At 40.6% G+C, this 27,975-nt stretch overlaps 2 protein-coding genes across 2 annotated transcripts; both read left to right on the forward strand.

Moving 5' to 3' along the window:
• Nucleotides 1-319: 319 nt before the first annotated feature.
• On the forward strand, nt 320-2,245 carry lrrc10 (leucine rich repeat containing 10). Its single transcript, XM_076299691.1, has one exon. It carries the CDS (start codon nt 922-924, stop codon nt 1,780-1,782), a length of 861 nt encoding a protein of 286 aa, XP_076155806.1. The 5' UTR covers nt 320-921; the 3' UTR covers nt 1,783-2,245.
• Nucleotides 2,246-6,262: 4,017 nt separating this feature from the next.
• On the forward strand, nt 6,263-27,883 carry fnbp4 (formin binding protein 4). Its single transcript, XM_076303417.1, has 17 exons — nt 6,263-6,423; nt 7,510-7,587; nt 7,876-8,006; nt 9,513-9,684; nt 10,369-10,516; nt 10,663-10,771; nt 12,283-12,600; nt 12,797-12,992; nt 20,010-20,107; nt 20,947-21,051; nt 22,387-22,520; nt 23,490-23,650; nt 23,782-24,017; nt 24,505-24,640; nt 25,080-25,264; nt 26,736-26,893; nt 27,053-27,883. Exons 1-17 carry the CDS (start codon nt 6,306-6,308, stop codon nt 27,144-27,146), a joined length of 2,577 nt encoding a protein of 858 aa, XP_076159532.1. The 5' UTR covers nt 6,263-6,305; the 3' UTR covers nt 27,147-27,883.
• Nucleotides 27,884-27,975: the final 92 nt, after the last annotated feature.

Raw genomic sequence — 27,975 nt, forward strand, 5'->3', positions numbered from 1 at the left:
ATTAGGACAGAATAAAGGGTGGTTAAGCAGTCACTGAGATGTTTGAGTATAGCTGTTTTGCTGATACCACAGAGACACATTCACTGAAGTTGTTTTGTTTGTTCCTTTGATTTTGCTGTTGAACATTTTATAACTTTAATGATTTGAAGAGGTGTCGGCTAATTCAAGACAAAATATGTCACCATTGTTCAGTGTGACGCCATGTGACTTTTGACTGCTCTTAAGCCCTTTCAATGTCATCACCAAACACTTACAGCAGGAGGGTAGCAACAGTCCTCTACCCACAGAGGTGCAGTGCAAAACCAAACTCTCGCACTGTCAAATCCAGCAGCAAAGAGTTTGGGAGTCAAACTTTATTAGTGTAATGTCAACATGGAATGAGAAAATGTGTGCTTATAGGACACATAATTCAGATTGTTCACATCCTTTTGGAAAAGAGGTGCATTATTTGATGGGATTGATTTGGGATCGCTAGTTGGCTCTGGGACAATCCTACCAAAGGGTTAAGTGTGAGTCTGGTTGCTGGCAGGACCCTGTGGCAGTGGGAAGGAGTTTGCTGTTAGGAAGGAGTTTACTGTTCGATCATCATTTGCTCATATTTTAGGCATAGGAACCAAGGAAACAGTGGTCTTAGCAGGTCTCATGAAGAAGGATACATTTTTCCCCACTGAACCTTTTACAGGAGCAGAGAACAGAGGAGAATGTTGATGTAAATGCCAACATCTGCAACTTTTCTGAAGAATTAACTCTGGAATAAACTTATATGGAATCATCCACATTAGTAAGTAGTGACAATGGAAAGGAATTAATTTTGAGCTTACAAGTCAGAATTATGTAGACATGAGAACAGCATTTAAATGAGACATTTTCAATCTCTTTCTTGAAACTTGACTTTTAAAACAATGCATTTTAGTGGGTAGAATGGGTAATGTCCTGCGTGGTATTGTGGCCTTCATACCCACAGAGCGCTGTCAGCAATTCTTGGTGGGTGACATTAAGGAGATGCCCTTGGATTGTACACTGGATCTGAGTTGCCGCCAGTTAAGACACTTTCCAAACAGAATCTGTGTTTTTAATGAGCTGGTTAAGCTGTACCTAAGTGACAACCATCTGAGCAGCCTTCCGCCAGATTTGAAAAGATTGTGCAAGCTACAACTGCTGGCCCTGGACTTCAACTGCTTTGAAGAGTTTCCTGTTGCTATATGTAGCTTGCCAGAGCTTAATATTCTTTACCTTGGTAACAACCGTTTGGCTGATCTTCCTCAGGAAATGACAAAACTGAAAGAGCTGAAGACCCTGTGGTTGGAGAGTAACTGCCTCACTATTTTTCCCGACGTGATTTGTCAGCTCCCAAACCTCAAGACACTCCATCTGGGCTACAACCAAATCCGTACCTTGCCCACTGAGTTAAGCGGGCTGGAAGAGCTGCGCAGTATTTGGCTGGCAGGCAACTTGCTGAGTGAGTTTCCAACAGTGCTACTGGAGATGCACTTCCTGGAAGTGATTGATGTGGACCGCAATCGCATTCGTCACTTTCCCTGCCTGTCCCATTTGCAAGCGCTGAAGCTAATTATATACGACCATAACCCCTGTGTGAATGTACCAGTGGTTGGAGAGGGTGTAAGACGAGTTGGCCGCTGGGCAGACTGCGATGATGATGAGGATGATGAGGATATGGGAAAAGTGCTGTCAGAGCCTTTTGGGGAGGCAAAGGAGCATATTCCAGAAAATGACACAAAATCAGAGACAGTGGTAGCCCCTGACCTCAATGAACTTTTGTAGTAGTCAAGCAAATCAGTAATCAGAATGTTAATTGTATGATTTTGTTTGTATGCCCAAATATCAAATCTAATTTACAAATAGTAAAGTAACCCTTCATGCAACTGATTTGGACACAAATCATGATACATTTATGCATTATACATTTATTGCATTTGATTACATTATTTTACTAAACCATGTGCAATATTGTCTAGGTAAATATATTCAAGGATGCAAAAGTGACACAAACATCTTTGATTTAAATAAATTGTTCTCAGAACCTTCTTCCTCAACAGACCTGTGTGCAGCATTAATGGATGACTTAACCTACATTACTGTGTATTTGTAATCTTGATTCCTGTATAATTCTTGACAGATTTTAGCCTGGGAATACCCATACGACCTTTCGACAAATTTGGGATTTGCTTTGCAGGTCCGCCTGGTCAAGAGGCCATTGAAGCCCATTTCCAATGTCCCTAAAACATGGGCAAAACATGGGCAAATACAATCGCTAATCCGGCATGGACGTGTATTTTTTGGGGATAGAGTAAGCAACTGCATTTCAAACCTTCATTTACAAGATTGCTACACTTTTGAAATTATTTAACGTAGAGTTTAATGTACCAATTTAAGTTTAATTTCACTGCTAGTTAAGCCCCTGTTGGAAGTCATAGGTCAATGAATCTTTTCCAGACCCATAGTACAAGTGTGACAGCCTGGGTAGACAGATTTGGGGGTGAGCTTTGAATTATGCATTTTTATGATCTTCTCATTTTGTGTTCTTTGTTGATGAGCCCCTGACTTCCTTATCTCTGTAAATGTATAATATATATATGAATAACAATAACAACAATTATAATAATAATGATGGTTGTTGTTGTTGTTATTATTATATAATAAATACAGCAGAAATACAAGTGATACTAATTAAAGAAGTAATACTGTAAGTAACCATGATGAACATGCTAGATTTGTAGATTTCTTAGGTTTTTATATTCCTTTTCAAGTCTGGAGGGGTTCTGAAGAGGTTCACAATGCCGTATCTGGTGGGACAAAAAGATTTTCCATCCATGGTGTTGAGGTTCATGGCTGGTATTTGTGCGGATCATACTGAAGAGGATCCTTATGAGCAGGTAGGCAGTGCTGTTCTCCATGGAGGTTGTGGGAGCATGATGAGGTCTATGTACTGTAGGGCCTTAAATGTGAGAAGCAGGATTTTAAATTTAATTTAAAACTATAGGCAACATGGAAGCCAGTGAAAGTGTAAGATGCTGGTTGATTTGGAGGGCATGATGATCCTTTCTGCAGAATTTTCAATTAGAGCCTGTGAAGTAGGCTAGTTTATTAAGGATGCCAGACAGGATGGAATAGTCAGGCCTAACATTGACCAGCACTTTTGCACCATGCTGAGAGAGGGCTGGGGGACGTAATCTTGCAATATTCCGTAGATGAAAAAAGGTACTGGGAGAAACATGTATGCTGTGGAAGAACATACTATCTAAAACAAATGCTCTTGCAGCAAGGTATAGATCGTCGGAGAGGGTGAAAGTGTGTTGGCTGGAGTATAGTATAGTATAGTAGTATAGTATAGAGTCTTTATTGTCCTATTCTGTTAGTTATTCATAGTCATCATAAATAATACTAAGCTAACATTATACTGATGTCTTGAAAACAGGCAATGATCGTGCTATAGGCGAAAGAGAGTCAGAGTATTTTAGGCCTAGGCCTATTATGTGTTTATATATAAGTATAAGTGTATATATACTCTTTTGATCCCATGAGGGAAATTTGGTCTCTGCATTTATCCCAATCCGTGAATTAGTGAAACACACACAGTGAACACACAGCTGTGAAGCACACACTAATCCGGAGCAGTGAGCTGCCTGCTACAGTGGCGCTCTCGGGGAGCAGTGAGGGGTTAGGTGCCTTGCTCAAGGGCACTTCAGCCGTGGATGTGGGCATGGGAGAGCAGTGCTTAACCACTTCCCCCGCCCACATTTTTCCTAGTGGGCCGGGGATCGAACCGGCAACCCTTCGGTTCCATGCCCAAAGCCAGTAGGCCACCGCTGCCCCAATATAATATAATATACAACCCCAAAACAGAAAAAGTTGGGACGTTGTGTAAAATGTGAATAAAAACAGAATGTAATAATCTGCAAATCTCTTAAACTCATATTTAGTTGCAAAAAGGACACAGACAATTATCAAATGTTGAAAATGACAAATTTGACTACTTCATGGAAAATATATGTTAATTTTGAATTTGACACCAGCAACATGTTTAAAAAAAGATAAAGAAAACAAAAGGAAGAATGTTTCACAACTAATTAGGGTAACTGGCAACACGATTGGGTATGAAAAAGAGCATCCCAGAGAGGTAGGGTCTCTTAGAAGTAAAGATGTAGGGGTATTCATCACTCTGTGTAAACCTGTGTGCACAAATGATGAAACAATGTCATTTTAATGCTTCTTAACATGTAATTGTGACGTATTTAGGGAGTTCATCATCTACAGGACATACTATTATTAAAATATTCAGAGAGTCCAGAGAAATCTTTGCAAACAGGGGAAATAGCTGAAAAACAAATTGGATAGCCGTGGTCTTTTGGACCCTCAGATGGCACTGCATCAACACCAGACCTGTTTCCAGACCTGTCATTGTATGGGCTCAGGAAAACCTCTGATAACCATTGTCTATGTGCCCAGTTTGATACTCAATTCAAAAACTGCAGCCAAAATTGTAACAGCTAAAATTGTATTGAGACATGATACAGAAAATACCACCCTCTTATCTGGGCCTGAGCTTGTTTAAAATGGACTGAGGTAATGTGGAAAAAGGTCCTGTGGTTAGACCAATCAAAGTTTGCCATTCTTTTTGGAAATCATGGACTCATCTGGGCTAAAAAGGAGAGGGCCTATCCAAGTATCCAACCTATCCAACTTGTTTTAGTGCTCAGTTCAAAACCCAACATCTATGACGGTGTGGAGGAGCATTAATGCCTACAGCATGGGCATCTTGCACATTTGGCAAAGCACAATCAATTCTGAATGATGTATACAGGTTTTGAGCAACATATACTGCCATCCAGGCAATGTCTTTTCCAGGGACGACCTTGAATATTTCAGGAAAACAATGACAAAATGAATTCTGCACATAGTATTTCTCCATAGAGGAAGAGTCCAGATGCTAAGATGGCCTGTCTGCAGTCCAGATTTGTCAAATTAGGTGCATAATGGAATGGAAAGCATGACTAAGAATACCCCATACTGTTGAGCAACTGAAATCCTATATCGGGGAGTAATGGGACAACATTTCATTATCAAAACTGTAGCAAATGGTCTCCTCAGTTCCTAAACATTTATAGAATTGTGTTAAATGAAGAGGTGCAGCACAGTGGTAAACATGCTCCCGTCCCAACTTTTTTTAAAACATGTTGCTGGCATCAAATTCAAAATTAACATATACTTTCCATGAAATAGTCCACATTTTCATTTTCAACATTTGATATGTTTTCTATGTTCTTTTTGCTGCTAAATAATGGGTTTACAAGACTTGTATATTATGACATTCTGTTTTTATTTGCATTTTACACAACGTCCCAACTTTTTCTGTTTTGGGGTTGTACTAGTGATGTAGTACTCGAGTCCGGTCTCGAGACCAATTTCTGCTTTCTCGGTCTCGTCTCGGACTCGTTCCTTCAAAGACTCGGTCTTGACTCTGTCTCGGACCACAGTGGGAGGAGAAGGACTCGTAATTTCAGTCCTCGAGACCAACACATTTTTTATGTTCATATAAAAAAACACACAACACATAACAACAATAATAATAAAATGCAATGTTGACCGGCATTATTTGAAAATGACATCCCATGGTGCAATGCAAAGATACTGCCATCAGAGCCGTTTATTTATCTCTATGGCTCTGCTGCCGGTGAGTGTCTGTAGGTCAGCATAGTCCATATTAAGACGTTAAGACTGCTCCTTTAAACAATTCCCAATCTAGCTTAGTCTGTAGGCCTAATGGTTGATTATTAACTGGGCTGATATTAAATTATGAATATGAAAACTGACATTTTTTTATGGTCTTGGTCTCGACTCGGTCTCGACTCCTAAAGGACTCGGTCTCGACTCCGACTTGCTTCCTCAAAGACTCGGTCTTGACTCGGACTCGACTGTATTTGAAAACCAACAGACTCGGTCTCGACCCTTCAAAGACTCGGTCTTGACTCGGACTCGGCATAGGCGGTCTCGTCCCCATCACTAGGTTGTACAATATATAATTCGCCATAAGGGCCATTACCATTCTAACATAATAGCAGGTAGGCTAGGCTACATTGGCACAAAACGACGGGCAAGGGTGACACACATGATAGTAGTTTGGGAAATGTGGGAATAAATAGTTTCTAGGCCTATTTATTACCTGCGCAGTTACACAATTGGTTTTAGAACCAACTCCCTCTAGTGGTCAATGAAGAACATCACAGATGTTGTCAATTTCAGACCGAAACCATCGACATCTGACGGCTTGCTTCAGAGGTTCAACTATGGGGAAGAAAAATCGCTCAGGAACTGGGCGAAGAACAATTCTACAGCTCTCTCCACCTGGACATCGCGCAGGCACGTCGAGTGGACGAGAAGACGTGTTGGGATCAGGATCAGATGGTAGCTAATGTTAAGTTACTTCAGTAAAGATTATTGTTTTGTTGTGAATTATGCTGCGTTAGCTTATATGTGGTATTTGGTCTCAAATACAAGACCAGGCCTAAGATATTCAACAGCAGCTTGCAACGAGTGCCGCTCCATGCTATTGTTTAGAAGCTAGCAGCTAATGTTAGCAAGTGACACAACTTAGCTGTGTTCATGCTAGGCCGCGATGTAGGAAGTTCAGATAGCCGAGTTCGTCAATGCAGATCGTTGCTAGCTAGCATGCGGACCACTCACAACTAGTTCTAACATTAGTGAATCGTTCGTAATCTATCGTTTAACAAAAGCTGCGTTGTAGACCACCGGTTACGCTTGAAGTTGGCTAACCTGAATCAGCACGCGATGTTGAAAAGAATGCTGTGTTGGCTATTTGGGCCTCTTGTCAAAGCCTAGCTTAGCCAACACTATGTAAGTTCCAACCTTTGCTGCTCTAGATTGTGCCCAATACCACTTATATTTATATATATGTATATTATACAAGTGACGTTTACTTCTAGTCTGTCCATAATGTACAGCTGTTTTCTTAAAATTACATTAATGGGCGCAGAGTTATGCAGTTTGGCTAACGTTTACTAAACCGACAAGCTAGTCATGACCATTTTAGTGTAACGTAACATTTACGTTAGTGTTTTGTAATGTTATGCAAAAACCTGTTAATTTGGTAAATGGCGTTACGCATTTTTCAAATCAATGTGATTTTCAATCATTTTTACATTAATATAGATCTGTAGAAGCTATTTCGGCATTTCTCTGAAATCCATTGAGTAGTTAACAAGCTGATAAGTCAACGTTAACATTACCTATGCATGGTTTTGCGAAGCAAGGCGCCGGGATAACTAGCTGTAACATTGTAACATTTGGCCTCACTTGTCATTTTATCTATCAGGAAATGCATTAAAATAACCATTATTACCACATGTAGCAGTTAATTGTTATCTAACGTTGACAGTATTCTACGGTGTCGCGACAGCCTCTGGCATCGTTTGACGAAGAGCCTATAAAAAAGAGGTCGATGTTGTTAAATAAGAACAATGTGTTTTTCAGACGAACAAGAAGGTGATGGACAGGAAATCTTGAGAGAAACTATTAAAGAGATGAATACACCAGCAGTGAAAACCACACGTGAGTATCGCCACATCAACCCCTTCATTCTCCTCGAAGTGATTTCTCTCACCCCAAAGCCTGATGTCTCCTGGTTATTTCCTACTATCTAATCTAATCTTACTTTTGGTGTTTGCTAACGTTAGGGCACAATCATGCAATAATCCACTTTTGTTATCCTTTCCTGAAAATAATAATAATAATAATAATAATAATAAAAGAAAATGTAGGCTGTTTCATAGCCGAACAAAATGGTTGATGTAAATTATGAAAAGTATGTTTATCTGAGATTACTTCTATTTTCTTCAGAGGGTTTATCCCTTCTTGGGGCATATGAAGATAGTGATGAAGAGGATGAAGTGGATATCCAGCCATCTGCTCCAAAGACTAAACTCAACCAGTCAGCAGACATCGACAGCACCTTAGCTAATTTTATGGCTGTAAGTATGATTACACCATGTCATTTGTTGCACATCCTAACCTGCAAAAAGTAATTTCCTAGTTGCTCCGAATTGTTGTCTGCCATAGGTCTGATAGTGATTCAATAACTTCAAGCGGAACTCCTGTTGTGTTCAACATAGGGCCCTGTTGTTTGAAGTTACAGAGTACTGTCCATATGGGGGGAAAAACACATATGGTTTTGATATTTACATCCAGTTGGGTCATTCCACGTCAATTCAACCAGGGCCCACGCACTTAGGTCTCAAAAAATTCCGAAAAAATTACCAGGTGTACCTATGTTACTCAGGAGACACACTGTAAAATTACTCTTATGTAAGATCAATACTTTCCAAGATACAGCCAGTTTTACAGAGGGAGGGGGGTGTCGATTTTGTTCGGGCTCTTTTTTTGTCAAAGTTCACAAGCCCACAGCGCAAGAACTAAACCATGTAGGAGGCTCAAATTTTGCATGCTGGTACATAAATAGGAATAGTATGTAGCAAAATCGTCAAGTTTGGTCTGGATAATCCTGCATGGTCATAGCTGTCCCTCAAAGTTGATACAAATGTTATTGGAGTTTTTGGCTGGGCTCTGTTTAAGCCTTCAGAAGACATATTTGTACTCAACATAGGCTCTTGATTTATTTTCCTTACTGAGATAAGTAGAAACACTCTCACAAAAAACAATGAACATAAAATAAATTCCTTCAGGGTCTGAACAGCAGACCTTACAAGTCTAAAAAATCACTTTGGTTCTCATTTTCAGAGCACCTAAACACCTTGTGGGAATATACAAAGATTTTTTTAATATTTTTTTCTTTATTCTTTATATCGCAGTACCTTTATGCCTTGTTTGCTCGTATGTGGGTATAGTAAAGGAGTATATTATCAATCAACAATATGATACCCATGCAAAAAATTGATGACGACCATGAGAATGACTGACAGCGACGGCCCTCACTAGTTCTTATTCCAACAAAACCGGCCCACTGAATTATGAGTCTGGCATTCCTGGTTTAATGGATCGGATTGAATTAGTAATTTGCTTGATATTCCAATTCGTTTTCTGCATTATATAGATGGGAATTTTATGTTTTTTTCCCCAGCCTGAGGGTCAGCATTGTTTGTATGTCAAATTCAATATTGCTTTGGGATTGTGTAGTTGATGAAATGAATTGATTACTCGTCAATTATTACTTTCATTGATTAAGAATACAACATGATGGAAATATAACAATGCTTTTGGTGCATTTTGTTTTGCAATAATACCCTGCTTTTGTCGCACCCCTTTTCCCACCGGTAACTGTTGTGTGCATTATTTCTTTTGCATGTATATTTTTTAATGTGTTTTTCAGTTGAATTGAGCTTAAGTTTAAAATTAAATTTAATTCACTTTTTTTTTTTTTTTTTTGCGTAATTGTGTTGAATAATTGTGATCTGAACAGTGTTTGATACCCAGGGAGTTGCTTTGGATAAATGTAAATGCAAATGTCATGTCATGTGCAGGAAATTGATGCCATAACTACGCAGCCAGCTCCACCAGATGAGGCTCCTGCTGAGAGCACTGCTCCAGCCCCTACTCCTCCACGCCCTGAACCCAAACCAGAGCAGCAGACACATGAGCAGAACGGAGAAGCTCAAGCGTTCCAGTACAACACGCAGTATTCACTGGCTGGTGGTGAGTGCAGGTGGCAGTACTGTAGGCAGGCCATTCCACTTCAACTTGTTTGAAGACTATTCCGGCCATGATGAAAGATTAAAGCAAAACTTCAATGGATTTTATACTCAAAAATGTACTTCAGCATAATTATGCAAGGATCTAAACGGACAGTTTCAGGAAAGGATTGACATGATTGACTTTGCATTTCTTTGCATGATGCAAGCTGGCTAACAATGTGGGGAAAGAAGAATGTGGGGGTAAATGTGTACATAGTTTGGCTTTGCTATAACAAAGCGGAAGCCAAAAAGTCATGGGTTTGATTCCTGTTACTTAACCACAAGTTGCTCCAGTGAGACTGTAATAGGTCTCTGTAAATGCGTAATTAAATGGATAAAGATCAATACCCATCTTGCGTCATGAGTTGAAACTGTGGCAGTAGAATTACAGAAAGCAAAGTTTCCACTATCCTTCATGAAAATCTGGCCAGTAGATCTGAGGTGCAGTTGGCACAGATATGCTCCCTACGGAGTGCCATTCTAGTTTGCTCCTGTAGCTCTACAGAAAAGTGCTGTCTACACTTAAAACATGATTTCAATACCCAGGGAGCTGCAGCTGTACAGCTTGTTGGAGTGCATTTTGTCTAAGGTGCTTTGGATAACATCTGTCAATTAATGTCAATGTAAAAATGTTTGGTTTTTGCAGTTGGTGTTGAGATGGGTGATTGGCAGGAGGTATGGGATGAGAATACTGGGTGTTACTACTATTGGAACACCCAGACTAATGAGGTAGCATGGGAACTACCTCATTACCTAGCCCACCAGGTACAGGACCTACAGCATTACACAGACAGGTGAGTCCACAAGGCGGATAGAAGGTAAAGGTGTTGAGTTAAAATCACTGACTGCACCTTCAACTTGATTAGACTACATAACGTATTGTGGATAGTGATTTGCAAAGTATGTTGTGTTAAGATGAGTTCCCCTTGTGGCTCCACAGCTCCGCAGTCAATGGTAATGGTGTATCGCAAACTGCAGCATATTACTCTGAACAACATGCGGCCGTTTCTGCCAGCGACCCAATCGTGAAGAAGGAGGCAAAAAAGAAAGTAAGTTGTAGTATTGCTGAGTGGTTGTTGTTAAGCTTGGTTTTGTAGTGTGTTAACAATAAAATGGTACGAAAATCTATCATGATTATAGGGATTACAGTGACAAATTCTCTTGGTTATTAATATTACAATGTGTTGATGTTCATAAAGTGCTGATGCACAAACTGAAGTTCTATGTTGAAAAGCTCAAATGATATCAGCCAGGGGTGTGATTCTTCCGTTTTTAAACGGAATTCCGTTTGAGAATGAGACCCACACAATTCGTAAAGATCCGATGAGTTTTTTTTAAGGGGGGGGGCGGACCCCCCTAGCATATGCCCCAAATATATTTTCTTTAAGGCCCTTTTCTAGTGCCACCTTGCATAGGATTTCCCCCATGTATTTTATGAAGTGTAGGTGATAGGTAAATTAATTATATATACGGTAGCCAACACTATAGTACACTAAAGCAGTGTTTCCCAAACTTTTTTTCTGGGTACCCACTTTTTTAAAATGACAGACTATCGCGACCCAATTCACTTCAGACCTAACATGCAACCATGCACCAATATTGACCAAAATGTCGATGTTTTAGGCCACAGGTTCTCAAACTTTTCTATAACCTTTCTACAGTGCCATATCTAAGTGGTTGGATAGATATCTAGCGCCTGGTCTGGCCCACTACTAGGGTTTGGTGATGCACTGGCTCCTCAGTTTTCCCACAATTCTGCAATCTCAATTACACTCATGAGACAATGTTAAATATATTCAGTTCATGTTCTAGCTCAGTTTTGTACACACACACAACCTTAGGTTGTCCTCATCCTGCTTTGAACACGGTTGTGTTGCATTTTGAGCACCATCAGCTTGGAAATGACTAGCTTACCAAAAAGATCCATTTTAATGTACATCCAAGAGTTTGGGGATATTCTGGCATGCTACGCAATCATCACTCTTCAGCAGTAAGCTGCTCTTGTATTTCTAGATGTTCTTGTAGCCTATGTTGCGTTGCAGACAAATGGATCCATAACACCGTGGACAATTCCGATGTAAACAGCAAATAACGCCCGACAGAAATATTGTTTAATTTTGCCAGTGAGATATCCACGCTCTGGCGTCCCCTCTGCAATGTGTTCGCCCCCTAGTTTTAGAGCTATTCTAAATGCAAAAATGCACAGAAGGAGTTATGACAAAACCGTGACTGTTAACAAACTAGATCCTAAAAGAAAGCTAGGCCTATTACACAACATAAATTGTCACTAGGCTATGCTGGCGACCCAAATAAAATCTCCTGCGACCCAGTCTTTGGGAACCAATGCACTAAAGTTTTTTACCTTTGCCAATCACACCCCTGATCAGCACTGTGGACGTCTGCATTATACACATTAAAAGAACACATCAGAAATTCTACATGCTGTACACAAATGGTGTTCATTATGCATAGACTGATTAGGGACTTCAATTTCAAATTTCAGTTTTTACTCATTTCAGAAGCTTTTAGCTTTATACATTTTTGTTTAATTTCCTTTTAGGAAGTGATGGAGAGTGTTGTGGCCCTAACCAGTGAGGAGGAGGAGAGGAGAGGTGTTGCAGCCTCTCTCCTTGCACCATTAATTCCAGATGAGGTAAAAGAGGCGGAAGAGAAATGGAGGAAGAGAGTGATTGCTGTGGAAGGGAAGATGGACAACACAGATGGGGATGACGATGGTACCCACCCCTCTGGGTCACCAGCACCAAGAGACTTGGACAGCGTCTCCTGTAGCAACCAGCCAAGCAGGAGTCAGTCACCAGTGAACTCGGAGGCAGAGGAAGACACAATAGAATTGGAGCTGGCTCTAGAGAGGAAAAAGGTTAGACATATATTTGGAGTCCAAAATGTAAAATTGATAAACTGTAAAATGGAAAGGACATGTTTTTGTAGCTGATAGAGCAAGGGTCTTGACAAATAATGTACATAGATACTGTATGATATTCTATGTACGTTCTGACTAGAGTGTCTGCTAAATAATTAGTTGTAAACGTACCTTTGTTTTTTCAAAACTGTAGGCTGAGCTCCGTGCTCTTGAAGAAGGGGATGGCAGTGCTGGAGGCTCCAGCCCCTGCTCTGAAGCTAGTCAAGAAGGCCCCCACAACTTGGCCACCAAGAAGAAGTGGAAGACTTTCTTGCGTCCCCTGAGCCCAGACTCCACTAGCCGAAGCTCTGACAAGACTGGGTTGGACACACAAGAACAGAGTGACAGTAGTAAGAATAAATGCACTGATTTTGTGATATCTTGGTGTCTAATTAGATCTGGAATAACACCAAAATGTATATTTTACGAGCTTATAGTAAGAGAAGGATCAAGGAAAAAAAACATTCTTTTTAGAAATAGCGTTTTAGAAATAGATACAATATCAACTCCTGCAGCACACTGGTTCTTTAAGCTGCACTCAAGCAGATTGGGTTGTGTGTGTGTCTGTGCTCGTGCAGTCGGTTCACTAATAGGTAGCATCATGAACCACGCTGAAATTATAACTACTGCATTCAAATTAGAGCCCGACCGATAAAGGATTTTGAAGGCCGATACCGATACAAATATTTGTTGATTTAAAAATCCGATATTCCGATATATATATTTTTTTTTCAGAAACGCTCAACAAAACATTAACAGATTTCCCTAACATTAGTTATTTGTAGTTATTTATGAGTATTGACTAAAATAATATGATAATGCATTTCAAAAACGTGTTAAATTTTTAAATAATATTGTCACAGTGGAACAGAGGAACATCGAAATATATTAAAGTTCTGATAAATAAAATGTATAAAAATAGAAACTTAACAAGAAAAAATAATGATGACATTATTACTATCATCATCATTTGTATTATCATTAAACAAGATAAGGGTCACTCTTAAATGTTTGAGTGTGCGTGTGTAATAATTAGTCCCTATTGCCTTTTATAAGCTACCTTATAATTACAATGTCAGCTTGCTTATCCCTTTACCTGCACTTTTAAAATTATTTCCATCAAGCTACATCAAACCATTTTCAATCATCTGTTGCTGCCTGTCTTCTAAAACCTACTATTTAGTGATCTAAATCCATTATGTAACTCTGCTGCGGCTGAACGACAGTCTGAAATGCACACTTTGCATCATTGGATTTCACACACGTGTAAAAGAAAAGCTAACTTTTATGCACAAGCTACGTTTTGCACAAGCTACGTTTGATACTTTTTCTCTATGTCTAAATGTTCACTCCTTTCACGTCTAATTTACATTTTACAATGCAGGGACTGTAACTACAGATATACTAGTAATAAATCATTACTTTATTTAGGCAGAATAAGTTCGTTGTGGTTTCCAAGCTCATTTTGTTAACGTTAGCGGTCTTCCACTGATATTCATAGCATTAGCTAGCTTTGTGGTTAGCTAGTCTATGATGAGCACTAATTTAGCAATGGATAACGTCATACTGCAAATTGTAAAACATACGCTTTCAAAATAACAGGCCGGGGAGAGATGATACGTCTCACTGCTATAACTGTCACACTATTAAAGAAATACATCTTCAGTCACATTGTCAAAAGTTAAAAGGACAGACAGTCAACTACACTGTAACAACGTAACTAGCTAATTCCGCTTCACTCTCGGCTTATTTAACAGCAGCAAAACTGGACTTTGTTTTCACGAATTTTGTCATGCTTATTTGAGTTAAGAGAACTGATGGGGATGTTCTTTTAATTGTTATTTCAAGCAATGTATGTCTCGTGACCAAATCACCATGAACACACTTCACCTCACTTGCGGATAACTTTCTCTCTGCCCGACTCTGGCTGGATCAGCAGGTTGCAGGATGTGTGGCGCGTTATACACGAGTGTTGCCAGCAGGGACGGTGTAGAGTGCCCTCTGGAGGACAAACTATACAACGCCAACACTCATGACATGGTTGAAGGGTGTTTCGTCCGTTTTTATTTTATTTTTAAAATATTCATTTATCGGCCATTATAAATGCCGATACCGATAGTTTGGAAAATGCCTAATATCGGCCGATAATATCAGCCCGCCGATAGATCGGTCGGGCTCTAATAGAGTACCGAAGCCATGACGTAGCGTTGCCAAGGCAGCAATTTCACTGGATCTAAACAAATCAATCTACCATTAGAAATCACCATAGCGGTGGCTTTCTTAATCTATTTCAATAATTTTACAACGTTTCTAAGACGTTAGTATATATGTTTTACACTGTAGGAATCACATACTACAACATGTATTCATACCAACACGATCAAATTCGTGACTACAGAGTTTTATTTTAGCATGGGTTTCCTCCGTAAAAGAGACCTGCATGTAACTTCACAGCATGCGGTTAAAATCCTTAAATTCACGGACGTGTTTTGGCTTTATTTTTTTGGCAAAAAATGTCACTCTTAACAGCCGCCAGTCTTTGAGAAGACGTGAAATATCCACTGGAATTTTGTTTCTTTCTATTACACCTGCCAGGGAACCCGTGTTATGTGGCTAAGCTGCTGCCTAGCAGGTAAAACACGTTTAAATTGATATATTTATTTTTATTAGCTAGAAATGATGCCACATGTCTACATTCAATGCTATTTGTGCCACTTCGAAAGTTTGTTTAGATCCAGTGATTCTGCCGCTACGTCACACTTCGGGACTCTATTCAAATGTCAATTTGACCGATCCCAAGCCCCGCCCCCTTTTACTATGTCACAATGAGGACTTCGGAGGACCTCGGTCAATTTTGAATTTTCTAGTGTCCATTCTGTATGACAATACGCCGGTTATGCGAATGCTATAATGCTTCTTTTGCGAGTAGCCTAAGTAACTAAATAACTAAAGAGCTCAAAAAGGTTCAAAGATAAGCCTGGGATACTTGTAGAAGTGACATCCGATATCCTGACCGTGTGAAACGTTAACACACATAGCATAGGCCTAACTTTGCATAACTTTGGATAGCTACTTTTCAGTAAAGAAATCTGAGTGTGTACGAAAATGTTGCCTTTATTTGTGTTCATAACTACACACAAAAACATAACTAAATCTGGTTTCCACTGATGAAACGACAACATAAGCCTACGCAAAAAATTATACCTACCTTGCAGGAACTGAACTCGCACATTCATACGAAAGACGCGCAAAAGGCTACACCTTCAATCACGTATTGCCTTACACACAACAAGAATAAGCCTACTTTCAGCTTTGCTACCTTGCCATGTTTAACTTGGGATAGAAGACTGTTCACAGAAATAAGCTAACGATCATTTTTTCACATGAACGCAATAATAGCCTACTGCATGGCTGAACGAGAGATAGCCAATGTCTTCTAAAGATCGAATCGTGCAAATTTAAAACTATGCCTTGCTATATAGGCTATGCAGTCTCGAAATCGCCAATATTAGACCTAGGCTACTACATTGCCTATGTTTAAATTAATTATAGCATAAGCGGGCACTGATGAAGTCTAGTGCAAGACAAATCACGTCTGCAAACATATGTCATGCGTGATATGGGTTTGAACTCGGAGTGGTTTCTTTTCAATACACTTGTATCATGTTTATTTGAACTCTTCCTTCTAAAGCAGCCATTCAAAATAATAAGTAGGCTATCGGCCTACCGAAGAGAAGCTATCTCTCCACCCCAACATGAGCTGCTTAACAGGCTAGTCACTCTCCTAAGTTGCGTGGGAACTTGGATCTGCAGCACTTGGTCCCGTCTTATTAATCCTCGAAATATGGTTAGATTTTGTTATGGACACGTCGACAACATATTTTTGCACAGACCTGTTTATTGAATCAGAGTCACATCTGCAGCAAATACGGTAAACTACCTGCTCGTGATAACGTGCTAATTGTTTATCCCCAGTTAACATGCATCCCATAAGATCCACGACACAGACATCCCAAGTCTCCCGGAAGTTCCGGGAGTCTCCCGCATATTGATAACGGCTCCCTGATGCCCGCAAATTAGATAAAATCTCCCGGAATCTAGAGCGAGCGAGCAAGAGCGCGCACACGAGACCGAAACTTCAAATCGTGTGTGCATCTGAGTGTAGCGCGCACACGACGGGGATGGAGAGAGAGATGTAGTGCGTGTGTGGCTGTTCAAGACAGAGAGCATCCTGATTGGCCTGTTTCATGTTCTGTTCAGTAGGAACAGGAGCGTCATGGCAGAGGCAGAGTGCCCCCCAAAAAGGACCCATTTCACATCAGACTACACGAAAGTGTACCCTTGTCTCATAAGAGTTCAAAATAACAATAGTCTTGCATGCTGCACTGTTTGTAGGCTAACAGTGACTTTGGCGGGTTAAATGATTGCAAAAGACATGCTGAGGTGAGTTTAACAAGTGTCATTTCATCTGCATATTATTCCAGACTAGCCTACTGGCTATTTGCCAAGGCTACATAAAGACCAAACTACCAAAATCTACATATTTTATTATCACAATTTCTAATAGGCCTTCCTTATTTGGTGTGCTGAGTAGAGACAATTAATTAACAAACATAGGCTATTCATCACTATTTCAGTATCTAAGAAGGCTAAAGTAATTTTTTATTGATATTTATTTAATTTTTTATTTATTTACTTATTTTTATTTATTTTTTTTTGGGGGGGGGGGGTACCTCCCTGAAATGGCTTTTTGCAGGTTGGGATGTCTGACGACACCGGATTGGTTTGTCCTCAATTTGTGGTGTTCCACCTCGTTGATAACAGCGGACATTGTGAATGTGTCCATCTGCATACTGAAGGCTTTTCTGACCTCTGTTTTTTGAATATATCAATATTACTTGACGCCCAGAAATCCAGCATACTGTTGCACTCGGCTAAATGGGGGTGCTGCGTCCCCATGTTGAACACGCGTTCTCGCACACTTTCCTGCAAACTTGTCCGACTTAGCAACAGTAACTATGGGACTGACAGTGGGAGGAGGGGCTTGGGATCGGTCAATTGAGGTGACCAAACTACTCAAGAGAAGTTATGGCAAGATGCCTAATCTAAAGTCAAAATACGCCTGTTTATAGCACATTATAGCTAATCAATTCCATCTACTAACTAGTGCAAGAGGATAACATCAGGCAAACACAAACTTTACTATTAGATTATTAACACTGATTGTTTGCTCCTTCAGCTCCTACAATTTTATCAGATCAGATATCGTCTCACTTTCCTTCTGTCTGTTGTTTTGTTGAGTAAGTTTGTAGTGTTTGTGCCACTGTCTTAGCCTGGAAGTCAGCCCGAATTTATCCCACCCGCAAAGTTTGAGGGCAGGAAATTTGGTCTGGAGTCACTCCATCAAGAAGTCTCTATGCTCAAATAGGATGTGTTCGGGCCAATCAGATCGTTTGGATGGGTTGTTACCTAACCAGCGCAAAGCATTTTTAGTTGAAAAAAAGACTTAAAACAGAGCACTGTGCCATCAGTGTCTAATTTATTAAACTTTGGAACTGATAAACACATACAATATTTAATATATATTTATAATATATATTTATTAAATAATTGTTTTTTAAGTATTTTTGCATGGATTCTAAGCTGTTTTTAGGGCATTTTCACTACCTTTATTAATAAGGATTTATTCTGGTCATTGTAAGTGCCACACACCCATATTATATATTGTTTATATGTTGTGGTTTTTAAAGAATTAAAATATAAAAAGTGTATTATACAAATTCTTATATTTTGACATGTATCTCACCACAGCAAGCTCATAGCTCTACATGCATTTCATGTGTGTGTAGGGCAGACTGTCCTGAATCTGGCAATATCATTGCCATGGTGGAAGGATTCTCTGGGGCTAAGCAATTTACAGACATATGTGGTGTGCGCCTTACAGAAATGAATGCCATTTTTTTTATTTAGTGATCAAAAATGACCTTTCTGCGCTCCATATCTGTGACACGAACTGATCTGATCTGACCTGACTTGACCCGAGTTTACGTGTTCGCGTTCTGCACTCATGGTTCTCTACAACTTTTTACTGCATTGCCATGAACAAAGTAAAGGCAAAAAAGGTGTTTCTTTGTCGAACAAATTGGGATTCAATGTGAGCCTTGAATTGGATGCCATGCAGGAATTTGCTAGGATCTCAAAACCGGATTATGAACATTCTTTGCCATAAAGAAACACACAATAGCGTTGGATTATAAACATGCTTTGCCACAAAAACAGACAAATACGTGAGGTAAATCGAGCTATATGAAGTTATTATTTTGCTGTCACTTCGTCTGTTTTATAACCCAGAAGGATGTACTTGGTATCAAATGATAGCTATGTGTCTCCTCTTTCATCTGACATGCGTGGCATATCTATCCGAACACAGGTCTGCGAGTAATTCAAACGAGCGTAATGGGTGTGCAGTTGGTTTTTGTACATGATGTTATTATTTTGCAGTCAGTTAGTCTGTTTTCATAAGCCAGAAGTATCGACATACTTGGTACCAATGGATAGCCTTGTGTCTCCTCTTTCATCTGATATGCTTGCGTTCTATCTATGCGTTCACGGGTTCGCGAGTAATTCAAACGAGAGTAATGGGTGTGCAGGTGAACGCAGAGAAGTATAGACTGTAAATATGATGCAATTTTGATTTAATTTCATGATTTGTTTTAATCTTCATACTTTAACGTACAGACAAGTGCGTGGTCTCGTTGGAAAGCCCCACTTCTGCTCTGTCACGCAATAAAGGCTTCATCTCGCTGCTATGAACAGCGGAGCAATGTAACAGAGAAGAAAGGGTGTGTTTTTTGACGCACGTTGCGTCAATCGGCTTCTAAGGGTTAAAATCTCACGTACCCCCTGGAGTGCCTTCACATACCCCCAGGGGTACGCGTACCCCCATTTGAGAACCACTGATCTACGTCACCTTAGCACGCTTGAGTTGATTTAGTTGACAACAAAATCGCTGCCACTGGAGAAACGAGATGATTAGATTCTGTCAGCCTCTGTTCTACAAGATATTTGACAGCGCAATAACTTACGAACAGAAAACAGTGATTAAGGCATTTGACATCCTCAAATGGGGTGGGGTAAATTTGTGTTGGCTTTCGGGCAAGGTTGAAACACTCACCATAATCAAATCCAAATGATTCTGACAAAAAACTGGCTGAGCAAGGCTACCTCAGTACCTCTATCTTCGCAATGAACAATCCTTGGCATATTAATACACATCTGTCTCAAAATGTAAGCATTTACATCAACAGCATACAACATTTATCCATGTTGCCCGCATGGTATTGATACATCTACTGTCTTCTGTCCAGCACATTCCAAATCTTTGGACAAGCCCGATGAGGATGACAAGGAGAAGGTTATCTCCAGATTGCAGCCCAAAGAAGAGGAAGAGCCTGCAGACCTCAAGGTAGATCTCATCATCGCTTGGTTTGTTTATAGCACTGCAGTAAGAGTGGTTGCACGCCTTTGTCATATTTTGTTGGGGTGTAATGAATCTATGACATGTTTCGGTCTAATGATGCTTTCTGAACCCTGCCTTAGTACATAGGGACTTCTAAGTTTAACACACTCAAACTCAATATGATCTCACTAATACAATTCATGCATATCACCAGACACCAGTCTGTACATAATTTTATTGATGCATTATTGAGTCTTGAAAATTCTACATATTGTTCGGTTGATTTAGTGGGCATATGCAACATACAACTTTAACGGTTGGGCAATGGTAGTCTATAGCAGGGGCGTAACCAGAAATGTGCAATTTACAGATGAGCCTGTGAGATTTTGCCTGACCTAAAGTGACCTGTATATCAAACATAACACTTTTTTCTTACTTTTATGATCTCATTGAAACATGGCCTAATAGCAGTTTCAGGCTTGATGGTGTTTTAAGCCCCCACCGTTGACTTCAAGGCAGCGCTGCTACCGTCGACTTCAAGGCACCTAACCCTAACCATAACCCTAGTGCCTTCCATGCAGCGCTGCCTGGAAGACGATGTTGGGGGCTTAGACCCAGGGCTTGTTTCAGACGTTGTATCAATTACTGGTTTAATTTACTATCTCTTTAGTAATGTGATGGATTCAAGAATTAATCAAATTCATTTTTAATTTTACACTACAGTGGTTTCTTCTGGTTTGCTTGCTAACCAGAATTTATTTCTAAATTCAGCATTTATCAATAACGGTAGTGGAAATAAGAAGGTAACTATGTAACTGTGTTGTTGATTCGTATCTTATTCTCAGTTCCAGATTGGAGAGCTTGCTAACACTTTAACCAGCAAAATGGAATTTTTGGGGATCAACAAAAAGGCCATATCTAACTTTCAACTCCTTTTGCTACAGACAGAGGTGAGCTGTTGTCAAGACACTGGTTGAATAGTAGGGATGCTCCGATCAGTCTGCTGCTGATCATTATCGGCCGATATTCACTCAAAATAGTTTGATCGGAGTACTCTCTGAAGACCGATTGGAAAAGCCGACCAAATGATGCAAAATTCTGGACGCTCTACACTGCGCCCATTTCATTCACTAAAAATGATGGCCTGCGAGTGGAAAAAAAATGACCAAATGATACATGCCCAAATGATCTTTATACTAAAATAATTAGAGTTTAGGGGGAAAGCCAAAGCTTCAGCAAAAGTACATAAATGAAAAAATATTTTGCCAATGTCAATGTAAGTTAGTGTCTGTGAAAACAAATCATAAAAATGACTTATTGTGCCATTGTGTGTGCAGAGCTAATGAGATTAATAAAGATTTTGGAATGGGCTAGGCCTAAGGCAAAGAACGGACATGATTATTAGTTGATTAGTTTGCTAGGTTACAGTTGATGTCATTGTTGCTAAACCCAAATCCTTTAGCTTTCTACGTTTTTGATTCTGCGCTTGTTACCTTGGAAATACCTTGGAATAAACACATCTGGCCTACATTATCAAGAATATTATTTATAAACAGATACATTGCTTAAATTAAAGAACCTGTTATGGGGTCATTTAAAATAAATATCTTTGATTAGGCTATGCTGGGTTTTGTGGAAGGGAAAATGCGCTATTTATTTTAGTAGTAGTAGTAGTAGTAGTAGGCCTGCAGTATGGAATTAGATGGATCACAATGGACATTTGGATTTGCCACAGATGGATTCACAAATATATTACATTTTGCAGGATACTTGATAGACAGACTGAATATATGAGAATTCATGATATTAAAACAAAATATAGAAAAATAAAACTGACCAAAAATAAAGTAGGCATTAATATGCTTAAATTTTGTTTCCTGTAAATGTTGTCAGTCATTCTTAATCCATTGCACCTGGTCGCTGCAGTGTAATGTTACATTATGTGTAAGTTGTTAAGTGCAGGACTGTATGCCTAAATTTGCTAACTTTGGCACAAGTGCTCCTGGAAACACAAAGTTAATGTAGAGCTCTGCACTCTCTTTCTATGCCCATCCTGTGATAGGTAATCGTTATCGGCAGATACTGATTTCAGTGATCGGCCCCAGAACTGATCGGAGCATCCCTGTTGAACAGACATTGTTAAATTATTTCAGATATTGCAGTTTTGACATTCCCACTTCTCCACCCCTCCTTCTTTTTCCCCTCCCTACTCTTCTGTTTGTTATGTTAAAACCATTGCTTCTTCCTCCTCCTCCTCCTCCTCCTCCTCCCTGTCCCCTCTACAGACGCGCATAGCAGACTGGCGAGAGGGTGCGTTGAATGGATCCTACCTCCGGCGCAGGCTGCAGGAAGCTGCCGAGCATATAAAACATTATGAACTTAACGCCGCCCCTAAAGGCTGGTCCTGCCACTGGGACAGGTACGCGTTCCTTACCTTTCACATCTTTCACCCCTCCCCCGAACCCTCCGCCCCTCCCGTACAACTGTGACCTCTGATATGATTGCCCTTGATAGCGGGCAGAAAGTAAACCCTGACCACGATGTGCTCACATACCTAAAAGGGGAGTGTCAACGAACGGTGGATTTTTAAGAGACACTTGAGGTGGTGGTGTGCTCTAGCTGACGTAAGGGAGCATCAAAAATGGCTAGCCTTCTTGGCCAAGCAGAACAGAGAGGAACCCCCTAGACCTTTCGTGTGTCAGAGGACAGAATTTTTGTGGTAGCTCGTAGCAGAGGTGGTTGCGCGTGCGAAAGCTTTGCACTTTGCAGGACTACTGCCCCCCCCCCCTACAAATGCAGGAGATTGGGTTACACTGAGTGACTTCCTGGAAGAGGGGCGTGTCACAACCGAAGACTGCCTTGACGTGGAATCCAACAGGTCAGACAAATTCTCTTACATTGTTTCATACTGCTTTTACATGATGCCATTGTAAAGAAAAAAATCTCCTGTTGCCCCCCCCCCCCCCCCCTGCGCGTTTTGAAGATGCTTTCTCTCGGCATCTTGGGGGACTGTGTGCTTGTCTGTGTGAGTATGATTTCAAACTGACTGTGTGATGTCAACAAACTTTGAACATGTTATGTCAATCAGCTTTTCAGGCCCTCCAGGGAAATGTTTTTTTTTTTTTCTTCATTATTATTATTATTTTGGTTAATTTAAAAAAAGAAAAACATTAGAGGGTGGGTTGCCAATTGGTATCCCCAGCATCCTTACCCCGATCCTCCTGGCTCCTATGTTGGGCTGGAACATACCCTCTCAGCACATCCTACACTTCAACCACAGTTCAGTGGGGTAATACAGACACCCCCTTATTCTCCTGCTCTGGTGCAAGTGGTTGGTTGGGAGTGCAGCTTTTGAGATGCACCTGTGTCTCTGTCTCTCCACCTCTAGAGAACAAAGGCGATACTTCTATGTGAATGACCGGACCAATGCCTCCCAGTGGGACTTCCCCATGGTGGAGGAAGAGGAAGAGGAAGAGGGGAACAAAACCGCCAATTCCAGCACCCAGCAAGATGGAGCAGCACTGACCAACTCCACCAGTGCACTGACAGGTGCAGACCAGTTTGGGGGCACGCTCCACTGATGTGTTAACACATGTTGCAGTCATATATAAATCCGTTATTTTATGTGAGAAATGCTTTTGAAAGTTTATAATTAACATTCCCCTCATCTATTGCCTTAGCACCAACATCCTACTGGCCAATGGCTCCAACCTCGCAGCCGCCCCAGCCTCCACAGCCACCTCTGCCTCCAGAGGACCCCCCCCCTCCCTCTGAGGCTCCGCCCCCTCCCCCGCCACCCCCAGAGTCGCCTCCCCCTCCTCCCCCTCCCCCCCTCAGTGATGATGGAGAGATCGAAGAAGTGGAGATGGAGGATGAAGAAGGAGAGCCACCAGCCCCGGGAACAGAAGACAGCAAGGTCTGTCTGTGCTCTAATAATCTTAGCTCAAGTTCCTAAGATGAGGTTTATGCAGGTTTATAATTGAGGGTGAAAAAAAATAATGAAAACATTGGAATTTAATTGTAATATCTAAACATGATCACATTAGTGAAACGTGTGCTGCGGCAACCATTTTCCTGGACTCTGTCTGATTTGTCAAGCAATGACCCTGGGATTGAAAATCCTGGTGACCAGGTGATGCAGTAAATTTCGTATCTATGTCAAGTTGTGTAGCTTGACATGACGCAGAGGTATGATGTTATTGCAACGCTACTAGGGGTAGACTGGGACCATTTATAAAGGTGTGCCTGTCTTCCTGTAGGTCAACTGGTTGAACATGGTGTGAACAACACCAAGGTCATGGGAAGCATACCTACTGATCAGAGTTTTCATATTTGTACCATACTTTAGGAAATTTTGATAAGACTCAACAAAATGAATGTGTTCTTGTGTTTGTGTGTTGCAGTCTGCAGAAGCAGCAGCCTCATTGGGAATCACGGTCAAAGCTCAGAAACGCAAAGCCCCTGGCAGTGGGCAGACAAACAAAACAGTCACCATTGGGAGCAGTGCTGTCCTTTATACCCAGTCATCTACCATAGCAGGTGAGGGTCGTCATGAAGTGTTAATGAGTGTACAATAGGTCCTGACAGACTATATTGCCAGATTAAGGTTGTAGTCTATAGCTACACAACATTTCTGGAGTGCTTACCCATATAGCCATGGTTGACTCCGCTTTAAGCAAATAAAAGTACAGATTATTGGTTGAAAATGTAAAGCTCCAGCTAGACAAATGGCTCTTACCATGTCATTCCCAATATCACCGTTAACTAAGTAATCTTAAATCTGAAATGTACGTTTGAAGTTAATACACCTTCATTTTATTATTTAGATAATTAACAAGATTCAGAGAAACGGACAAGTAGTTCTACAATTTCAATATTTCTAGTTGTGGCACACAAGCTGCAGTATTGCACTGTTCTCATGGGCTGTTTGTGCTGCTGCAGTATTGCACTGTTCTCATGGGCTGTTTGTACTCTGCAGCTCCTGTGCTGGCTGGAGGGGCCTACTGGGGAGTGTCTGCTGCAGCTGTGCTCCCTGAGGCCGCTGCTCCCCCAGCTCCTCCAGCTCAAGCCCCGCCTCCAGCCTCCCAGCTGCCAGCTGCTCCGGAACTAGAGACGGCCAAGGCAGTGCCGGTGGACAAGACCAAGAAGTCTAAGAAGGAAAAGGTGTGTGTTTGTGAATGGATGAGAATGACTGGGATTTGCTCTGCAGCTACTGAGTTAGTGTTTACACACAGTTGCGTGCAGTGCAGTGCTGGAGACGTATCTCGTCCACTTTACATGGGCTTACATCATCCGACGCCGAACTGAATTGTGGGTCCGTTGCATCTCGTTGCTCCTGTCGCCCCCGTCGAAAAGTTCAACTTTTGCTGCACTGACGGAGAGCAACGGAAGGCACCAGCCAATCAAATTATGGTTATAGGCCTACTTCAAGGCATTTGCATAGTAGGCTACACACCCTTGACCGTCGGGAACACCCACTGGCATGTGGTGACGGAACGCAACTGTGTGTAAGCACCGTTAGTGCTTGAAATCTACACTAGGTTTGACCTAAAGTTTGATCCAATGTTAATGGCGAGCAGTCGATATTTCGAGGGAAAGATACCAGCAGGAGTTGTTACGGTAGCCAGTGGTACTGGGTACAGAGCTGCGCAATGAGTAAACCTCTCCGCCGATGCCTTGTAGGGCCCTGTGAATTTAGCGTGAATCTTTTTCCCTTTTTCTAGACATTAGAAATGTTCTAGACATTACTTGCTGTATGTGTGAACTATGTGGGCACTTTTCCCAACCTCATAGCTGTGAGTCTTATTAAGCCAACCAGTGGTCGTTCTTACCAGCTCATGTTTACATACATTTAAGTGAAATATTTAAATTGTGTGTCGCATTCTACCCATAACAAACTAACATTATTTTTCATATTTTAAATGTGGCATAGCAGCTATTGTGCCACAAAATGACAGAAGAAAATCCATGGCCCATAGTGCTATGTTAGTAGTTAGCCCTAGTTTTTTTTACCATCTTGCGGGCAACGTCTGTCTTGTTTTGCCATTTTCAGTTGCAAATATTCAGAGCATGATGTTATTTATGATCTGTTTATAAATATTGCTAATGTTGTCAAACAGTTGAGCATCTATATTGAACATGATAACGCATTTTGGGCACTTGTCAGGCATCTTTTTCGGGCAGAACTGTGCTTGCGCAAGGCTTCACGGCATCAAGCTCGTTCCAGCTACAAGATCACAACAGATAATTGGCACGTTGTATTCACACCATACCACATGATTGGCATGATGTATTCACATGGCAACTTTTGGCGGCGGAATATGTGTAGACGACTGCCGTGTTTGCGTTACGAACTAACCCCATACATTTCTATTGGAGATTCTTTGAGTGCTGTCTCCATTAGAAAGTCTCTGCTCTTATCTTGTCTCTGAGTCAGGCACACTGCTAAGGATTTGGTTGAAGACACACCTATGTATTGTATGCTTTAGTCTTATTTGTGCCTCATACTCCCATAGTTATAGGTCAACCTAAGAAAATAGTGTCTTAACTTCCCCAGTTCTCCCTTACTAGAGCTAAATGCTACTGAGAAGATAGGATGATTATGCTGTTATACATCACATTAATTTGTTTGTAGACAAAGAAAAGCAAGACTAAGATGCCATCCTTAGTGAAGAAGTGGCAGAACATCCAGAAAGAGCTTGATGAGGAGGAGAAGAGCAGCTCTAGTGATGAAGACCGTGACCAGTTGAACAGCCGGCGCATTGAAGAGTGGAAGCACCAGCAACTCCTCACGTATGCATTTTCCCGACATCATATACTTGCCTTTATTACCATGGAGAGAGATTCAGATAATGGAAATGGAATTACAATGTGGCATTGTGGCAAAGTGGCACTTAGTTGTGGTGACTGAATGACTAATTTCATGTTCAACTGGCATGTTCAATTTTGCAGGGGGAAAGCAGAGAAAAACGCTAACTTTGAGGTCCTACCCGACGACTGGAGGGAACGCCTGCTGAAGAAAAGGAAAATGATGCAGAGTTTGTAAAAATGAAAGCCAGATCAAATTGCTCACATACTTGTACTAATAATCAGTGGACTCTTTCTGTGGCCTGCTCAAGTCACCCAACGTATCTTAAGGATATGCCTGAAGAAATCTGAATGTTCAGTTTACTGTATATAACTGTTTAGTGTCCATCAGGCATTAGAGCCCTATTCAAGTTACTTATGGCTCCTAGTCTTTTATGCAGTTGGTATGCCATACTCATGAAGCAATTGATTATTTTTTTCTACAGGGTTCCATTACCTTTTACACATACACACACACACTCCACATTGGTTTGAAGTAATATCTCTTTGGTGATATATTACTTTTATTAGTACAACTATGACGTTAAAGGTAAACGAGGACCAGTTTAACACTCACTATTGTTACATCTACATGCAGTGATTTCTCGTGTCAATTACAATAGTACATTAACAAGCTTTGTCTGGAAATCATAACTGTTTTCACAGATATATCACGTAATTCCATTATCCACTTTCAAATGAACAGAATGTATCAAGCAACTTCTATATGTGCCAATGCCTGCTGGAACCATTTTTTTTTTCTGTCCATTTCCACCTTATAACACCAAGACCGCAAAGGATGTTATTTTAGTGGACACTGACATTGTATGTCTCACATTATACTCTATTTACAGTAAGATAACTTGTGTTATTAAAAACGCCAAGAAACATTTTTTAATGTGTAAATAACGATAAAGTTTTTGCCACTTCTGTTAACCTTATGTGCATTGTATTTATTTTTAAGATGTGGCACCTAGAGTGATGCATTTGAGATTTTTCTAAATAATTTTTTGGAATAAACTTGTTCT

Source organism: Alosa pseudoharengus, unplaced genomic scaffold (assembly GCF_046254945.1).
Source record: "Alosa pseudoharengus isolate Yale_2024_CS ecotype anadromous, Long Island Sound unplaced genomic scaffold, YU_APseudo_1.1 YU_APseudo_1.1_scf_10, whole genome shotgun sequence".
NCBI classification, from domain to species: Eukaryota; Metazoa; Chordata; class Actinopteri; order Clupeiformes; family Clupeidae; genus Alosa; species Alosa pseudoharengus.